At 42.2% G+C, this 8274-nt stretch overlaps 1 protein-coding gene across 1 annotated transcript in view; it reads left to right on the forward strand.

Moving 5' to 3' along the window:
* Window positions 1–445: 445 nt before the first annotated feature.
* GTF2A2 (general transcription factor IIA subunit 2) overlaps window positions 446–8274 on the forward strand; it is a 10110-nt gene continuing 2281 nt past the window's right edge. The window contains exons 1-2 of the mRNA XM_072402277.1: window positions 446–679; window positions 6433–6537. Of these exons, the coding sequence (XP_072258378.1) occupies window positions 608–679; window positions 6433–6537 (177 nt within the window). The 5' untranslated portion in view covers window positions 446–607. The remainder of the gene's footprint in view (window positions 680–6432; window positions 6538–8274) is intronic.

Raw genomic sequence — 8274 nt, forward strand, 5'->3', positions numbered from 1 at the left:
GAAAACAAATGATGAATAATGACAGACCAACGATTAATCATGATTTTTTCAAATATAATCTACCAATAATGTACAAACACTAGATACGATCATTTGAACGATGTAGGAAGTGACATGTACCTGCAGAACAATCCATGATCACTACACGACCATACACACAATAGTGAGTGATCATCGCCCAAACAGATCCGCCTGTACACTTTTAGTTCGTTTCCAGCAATCCTATAACTCTGACCAGGCATCTCCTGTACCTTTTCCACCCCTCAGCCCCGTGTAACCCAGTATCTATAACCTTATATTACTCTCCTCTTATTACCCCGCAATGCCAACAACACACCCAGCCTGTCACCACTACCCCCGCCTTACTGAGGCTGAATATTTACGGGTTCACGGCTTATTCCCTACATACTCCGCCCACTTCCTGTTTATCCGGTGGCATCACTTCCGGGTCCTGGTAGTGTCTGGGAAGTATCAGAACTTCCGGTTTCGTTGTAGTTGTGTACGGTGAGGGGAATACGGTGTCTGCTCTCAAATTGTGTATCAGACGGTACAGGGACAGCTGGGGAGCGAGCAGTGGCTGGTCAGCCGTGTGTGACCGCCAGACATCATGGCTTATCAGCTGTACAGGAATACCACCCTGGGCAACAGTCTGCAGGAGAGCCTGGATGAGTTAATACAGGTGAGACCATGTACCCGGGCCTGATGGGGGAGGGGCGGCATTGTGGGCTGAGGATCCCACCAGCAGCTGTGCTATTATTAATATTACCAGGATTTATATATCACAAACATATTACGCAGTGCTGTACATTAGGGGTTGCAAATGACAGTGACACAGGAGGAGAGGACCCTGCCCAGAAGAGCTTACAATCTAGTTTACTTGTAGATTGTAGGAAGGGATCTGCCAGTGTGTGTGCACCCCATCACCACAATCCTTTATCACCTGCAGCATAATAGGGCCATTAAAATTCTTTCATATCTGCAGCCTCCATTACCATAACACCTGGGGAACCTGCTATAGGATGATCCTTGTCCTGGTACTTCCTATATACTTGTCCTGGTACTACTATAGGGATACAACGCTCTGTGTATTTATATTGAGACCTGCAATTGCCATTCATTGTATGCTACACAGACGCAGTCCACCATCGCCCCCGAACCCACCAGGCTCCTAATTAGTGAATGTCTCACACTGATTTCTTTTTGAATACATCCATTAGATCAGCAGTCACCAACTGGTGTGCCCCCCCCCCCCCCCCCCCCCCCCCCGGCAAGGTCAGGAGAAGGACCATAGGGGGCGCATCGGTCAGAGCCACAGACCATGTCCCCCGTATGTATCAAAGGCTCAAGGAAGTGGACGGGTTGAGTCTCAGACCTGCGATGGGAGAGTGGGCATGTTCTGGCATCATGGCGTCACTATGGGGAATTATCTTCTCCTTTGAGTGATGCACGGTCCGGAGCCAGTAAATTTAATGGTCTGTGGGTCCGAAAAGGTTGAAGACCACTGCATTAGATCAGTGTTGTTCCTGAACCAGGGTTCACCCAGAGGTTGCTAGAGGTTCATAGAGCAATGAGCAGTTTGTGCCTTTCAGGACAATTTAATGGACACCAATGATCCTTTTAGCTATCTGTTGACATTCTTCCCACTGACCACCAGGCTAACATACTGTGAATATGGTAATTATAGAATGTTAATGCGGAAGTAAACCCAAAATATTAAAATCACACCTTCAATCTCGCAGGTCAGTCTGTCCGTCGGGAGGTTTCTTCCATCAGGTCCTGCATCATCCCGGTATCAGTCTTCAGCCAGATGCTGAGTGAGCACCAGGCGCCACTATTTTCTCCTTCATTCTTCTTCCTACACCACCCAATCTCACACTGTGCAGGCACGAGATCAAGTGATGTAGATTGGGGAAAAACCTGCCGATCTCACTGTGAGATTGCCAATGTTGTCCCCTATTGATGAAATGAGCAGTCAAGAGCCTCCCGGGATGTGTGACGTAGGTATTCCCATTCAGTCTTGATTGCCTAGTCGATTGAGAATTAGGGCGGTGGCGCTGTACCCTTTAAAAAAAAGCCAAGGGGTGTTGCATTTGAAAAAAAAAAACAAACAATTTTACTTTAAATAGAAGGATTGTCTACCTTTTTATGTAAAGCAAAACTGACTTTAGGTACACTTTAAAAAGGCCAAGAAAGGTTGCCTTAGACACTTACCCTAGCTTGTTGCATGAACATGAGTGTTTCCATATGGGAATGCAGCAATGCACAACATTAATGCACTGTGTTGCTATTCTGCAGCCCAGTGTGCTGTTATGCATTACAGTTGTGGGCAACAAATGATTGGGCTGCTCTAGCACAATACACACAAACATTCACCACCATAGTGTGGCAAAGCCCTAGTCACCTAAAAAGGAGTAGATATGCTTAGTACATATTCTGTCACAGGTTTGGTGTATTTGAATCTTTACATATCTGGCCGATGTTTAAACCTTCATGTACCCCTGTTGTGTGGTTGCACATCAGTTTATAGGTGCATTATGAATCACATGATTGCCTTTCACACGTAAGTATTTCAGAGAATGAATGTCACATCTGCCAATGCAGCAGTTTACTCAAATACTTTTTTTTTTTAAATTGGACTCACAAAAGTTCTCAGGGTTCAGGTTTATCAGTAAAATGCTGTGTCTATGTACTGGAGGTTCAGTTTCTGTTGTTTAACATTTCTTTTAAATATTTTTATTAGTAATAAAGAGAACCATAAGATATAGCTAGGAACAGTAAATATAGTATAACTGCAACTGGACAGAACAATAGCAAAATATTACTGTTATTAAACAGTTTTTATATAGCACCAACATATTATGCAGCGCAGTACATTAAATAAGGATTGCAAATGACAGAAGGATACAGACAGTGACACAGGAGGAGGAGAGGACCCTGCCCTGAAGAGCTTACAATCTAGGAGGTGGCGGAATTAACACGCAAGAAGAAGATGGGTAGGCAAGTTTGCAAAAATGGGTTTTGAGTGCTCTTTGAAATGAGCAGAAAGTAGGATCAAGCCGTATAGGACGAGGAAGACCAAAAAACTGGGTTGGAAATACTGCAAAAGTCGGGCTGTTGGTATTAAACATGGGTGGGAAAGTTTTTCCCATGTGGAGGAGGAATTTAGGCATAGTGTCTTGCATTCAAGCGATGTGAAAAGCTTCAGGAAATCCTCCTTTTCACCTCACAATAGAGGGAGGATGAATTCAGTGCGCTGGCTATGGGCTGTTTGGCAGCTGTCAGAATGTGCAATGGGAGCTGGCATTTGTATGGCAGTCCAGCCTACACTTATGGAGTGTTACTGTGGGATCCCTAGATATGGGGCCAGTTACTAATGCTGACAGGAGACAATAAACTTTAAACTAAACAACCAAAGATGTCCACGGAAGAACAGAGGGATCCAGTCATGTTCACATCTGGAAAGTTTAATGGGGACCATGTACCAGTGTGAAATTTACATCTTGCTCACTGACATTGACTTTGTGGACATCCAGATTTGTTTGCCATTCATCAGCACTCCAGTTCCAGCCCCAAATCTCTCTCCCATCTGGTGGTATAAGGAGGAGTGTGGGATTATGGCAGAGTAAGATACAGAATATTGTGTGTGAGGATCCTTTGCTCATATTTGTTCAAATGGGGATCTGGCATTGGGGTAGGATGGTGATTTTATTTTTCCCATGGAGTGAATTAAATTCTTGTTGCAAAGGAGCTCCTGAAGGCAGGCAATACTTATCCTGAAGGAAGGTGAAGGTATGCACCCCTATCAGGGCTTGTAGGGTGTTCAGTCAGATCAAGTCCTTATGAGCCTAGATGGAAAGAGAGAGGCGGATGTTGGTGAGGAAGGGTAATAGGGGCAGGTGGGAGAAGATAAGGTTATTTCTTCTGTTATAACCCAGTCTCAGGGAGTGGTGGATTTTGGAGGAAGGTTGAACTGGGCCTGTCTTTTGGCTAGAACCAGGGAAGGTTATCAATATCTGGACAGTGGGAACCCAAGGAGGACATTCCAAGGCACATTTCAGCTGCCTAGATGAGACATCATCTTCTTTGTCTAAGACTTTCATACCATTTACCTGCTTATATGGAGCTCTTGGATCAGAGCTTATCTAAGTTAGGATCCGTCAATCTCCAGCCCTCATGGATCACATGCAGGCTAGACTTTTCATATACCAGCCATTTTTCCTGCTTGTCTGTTAGAGAACTGCTAAGAATGTGTGTGGATCCAGCAGACTGAAAAACTAATTTCTATCAGTTCACTTTGCCCTTCAATACACCTGATATGTTTGTTGTGTTGCTTCTCCCTCCCCCTTTCTAAGCTACGCTGTACAACAGACTGCACAAATACATTGGGGCAGGGTCCTCTCCTTATCTTGTGTCATTGACTGTATCTGTCATTTGAACCCCTATTTAATGTACAGGGCTGTGTAATATGTTGGAGCTATATAAATACTGTTTATTAATATAATCAGTAGCTAGACAACCTAAAACTCTCACTACCCAGGAATCCATTTCCATTTTGAAAACACATCACAACAAATTGAAGCTGTTTTTAGGGTCAACAAAAAGGCCCTACCCAGATTATTAAAATGTTTCTGATCATCTGATGTGTATGGGTTTATATTTATATTACTGCAATGCACACACATTGGTGCACAATTTTAACGCCATCCAACACACCTTCCTGATGCACTTTTGTCAGCTTTGCAGCGTGTGCACTATTTTCTTTATGTTGTGTTGAGACGATTCTGCCATATCTCAGCACAAAGCAATACATATAATTTCTTTAAATACTCATTGATAAACATAGTGTGAATGGGTCTGGAATCCTGACTGTTTTACAGAGGATCCCCTGAGTTCTTTCTTGTGTCAGTTGGCAGGTAGCCGTATAGTTCTATGTAAATGATTTCTCTCTGTGAACATCTGCAGGTCTTGCATGTCTTTCCCTCCCATATCCCTTCTTTCATTTACATTTGTTTATTACAATCTCAAGTGTGTTCTATCTGTCTTGCATTTTTGTCTAAATTTGTCCTGTAACTTCTTGCCATCAAAACTTTGTCATCTAAGTCACACAATTGAAGAATAAGATCCTTTTATTCCTTTCATGATGAGAGGGACTTAGGCTTTAACTGATTCCAGTTTTTTTTTCTTTCGAGCAACATTAAGGAGTTCCGTAATTGTAATATGCACCGTCTTGCTGCTCCATGCAGGGATTTTAATGAAATAGTGATGCTTTTGATGTGTTACCTGGTGGTTACTGTCAAATGACAGATGATGGATTTCTCCAGCCATTTCATCCTTCCGGGGTATGCAGAGTTGGGGCTTTCCTTGGGTGGTAAACAAGGGTCAGACTTTCATGCTACATTAAAGCCCCAAATTGTCATTCTTGCTTCTGAAGCCAATAGGTCTAGGATTTCTGTATCGCTGTCCTCTTCACTGAATGCAATTTATTAGTGTTATGTCTCTTAGATCTAATATTCAGTCTTTTAATTTGTATAAATTTGTAGACTTTGGTTATAGTGGACTTGTCAGTCTTAAAAGAAGGGAAAAAAACACACTTACCTTTATTCCCGCAGATCAGTCTATCCGTCAGGAGGTTTCTTCATCTGGGTCCCACGTCGTCTTGGTATCCGCCTGCGGCCCGGTGCGGGGGGATCGCCGGGGCGAGATCAAGTGTCGTAGATGGGAAAAAGATTGCTGATCTCACTGCCAATGCGTGAGATCAGCAATTTTTTCTTCCATTAATGAAAGGCATAGTTCTCCCCAGTGGTTTTTAGCCGGTTGCTCCGCCCGGCTGATTTGAATACCCCGCCCAGCTCTCGGCAGCTCTCATCCTCGGATGCACGGATCTCAGTGAGGTTGCTCTGTGCCGTCCGTTCAGAGGATTGCTGCGTAGAACACTGAAACAATAAGAGGTTACTGGATACCCATGGCATAAACAACTGGGTGCACTAAATTTGCCGTTTTTTGCCACACCCCCTTTTTTACCACCCGGTTACAGCTTCCTACCACCCGGCTGAAAAAAATTTCTGGGGAGAACACTGGAAAGGGCTCCTTCTGTGGCATGCTGAAAACTAGGGCATGCACAGAGCCTTTTGGGATGTGTGACGTAGGTATCCCAAGAGTCTTTTGTGCTCCCGTTCTGTCTGGTTGGCGCTGTAATCAAGAAAGGAAGAGGTGATGCGCCTTTCTTACTTTTTTTTTTTTTTTTTAAATTGCACTTCTGTTTTATTTATTTATTTTCTTTACCTTTTTATGTAAAGTAAACATTTTGAGTTTAGGTTTAAGTAGTGAACAGCAGGCCTGAGTTATCTACTGTATATTTTTATTTGTTTGCTGATCTAATAGCCTATAATATTAAAAGACATTTCATGATCTTTTCTTGTTTCTTTTTTTCAGTCTCAGCAGATCAACCCTCAGCTGGCACTACAAGTACTTCTTCAGTTTGACAAGGCGATAAATTCTGCATTGGCACAGCGGGTCCGAAACAGAGTCAACTTTAGGGTAGGAGAAAGAGAAATATTTTTTTATCACGTATTTGTCTTTCTAAATCGTGCAAATATAGATCTACATTGGATATAAAAAGTGAACACATCCTTGTTAAAATGCCAGGGTTTTTCCCATCTTTATTGTGACCTATAACCTGTACAATTCAAATGAATAACAAGCAAATCTGTGGGGGGGAAAAATAAAAATACAAAATTTAAAAAGCTGAATGATAGGCTGGTTGCATAAGGTGTGCACACTCTTTTACTAATACTTTGAATGCTATAAATAAATCAAAAGGTTCTTCAACAAGCTTCGAACGTCTTGTTGGGTAGAAGTCTATCAGCTTGCAATCTGTGCTCTAAATCTTTCAGGTTGCAAGGGTAACCCTTGTGCACAGTCCTCTTTAGGTCACTCCACAGGTTTTCTTTTGAATTTAGGTCTGGGCTGTAATATTCCAAAACTTTATTTTCCCCTGGTGGAGACATTCTTTTGTTGGTTTGGATGCATGCTTGGGTCCATTGTCGTGTTGAAAGGTGAATTTCACCTTCAGATTTCTAGCAGATGTTTGAAAGTTTTGAGCCAAGAGTGACTGATATTTGGAATTGCTCATAATTCTCTCCACCCTGAATAAAGCTCCAGTTACCACTAAAGAAAAACAACCCCAAAGCATGATACTGCCGGTCATCTGCTTGCGGGTGTGTGGCTGGAGGGCAGGACTGTTGGGCTGGTAGTGGGGACTAAGCGGGAAATTTAAAATACTGCTTTTACATTTAAAAATACTTAGTATTCATACTGCCAGGGAAGTTAAATGAAAGTTACAAATGAAAGAGTTTGCAGCTAGAAGAAGCCAGTGATGTGTTTTAATAAATTAGTGAAATTACTTGGATGGTTATAATAAAAGCCCATCCTTTACCTTCTTCAATTAGGACCATTTTTCTGTGTTCCCAGGTTCTCCTGGCAGCATGCCCTTTTAGGAATTCTGCCACTAGGTGGAGCACTTTACCTGTTTGTCAGTATACTTACTGCTCATTGCTTCCTGATACAAGGTGTCCCTATATTCTTTTTGCTGCATTGTGGTGTCAGGGCTCAGATCAGTAAACTAGAACACTTGTCTAATTTGCTATAATTTTTCATTTGACTTCATATGATGACTTCTACTCTTCAGATGAAGAATCTCTATGGTGAATGGTCTGTCTTTGAAGGTTCAGCATTAAACTTATAGTAGCGTTTCAGTTCAGCTTTATTTTGTTTCGTTCTAATGAATAAAATATTTTTTAGGCATTAAAAATGAAATTAAAAAGCAAGTTTATTAAATATTAAGTTTAACCTACTTTAATTTAGTTATATATCCATCTTAAAAATCCTTATTTTAAATAGTTCTTAAGTCTGTTTTCATACTAGCCTTCTGCAGTCTTGTGTACAACAGCATTTAATTTGGAAGAGGAAGGCGTAGAGCTAAAAGTCGAAACTGTGGCTCATAGGTTAGCCCTGTGGCCTTTGCAGCACTCTGGCCTTTGCAGCGCTGGGTCCCAGGTTCAGATCTTGGCCAGGACACTATCTGCATGGAGTTTGCAGGTTCTCCCTGTGTCTGAGTGGGTTTCCTCCCACAGTCCAAAAACATGCAGTTAGGTTAATTGGCTTTCTCCCAAATTGACCTTAGACTGTGTTAATGACATATGACTATGGTTTGGACATTAGATTGTGAGCCCCTTTGAAGGACAGCTAGTGACATGACTATGGACTTTGTATAGC

Source organism: Pyxicephalus adspersus, chromosome 2 (genome assembly GCF_032062135.1).
Source record: "Pyxicephalus adspersus chromosome 2, UCB_Pads_2.0, whole genome shotgun sequence".
NCBI classification, from domain to species: Eukaryota; Metazoa; Chordata; class Amphibia; order Anura; family Pyxicephalidae; genus Pyxicephalus; species Pyxicephalus adspersus.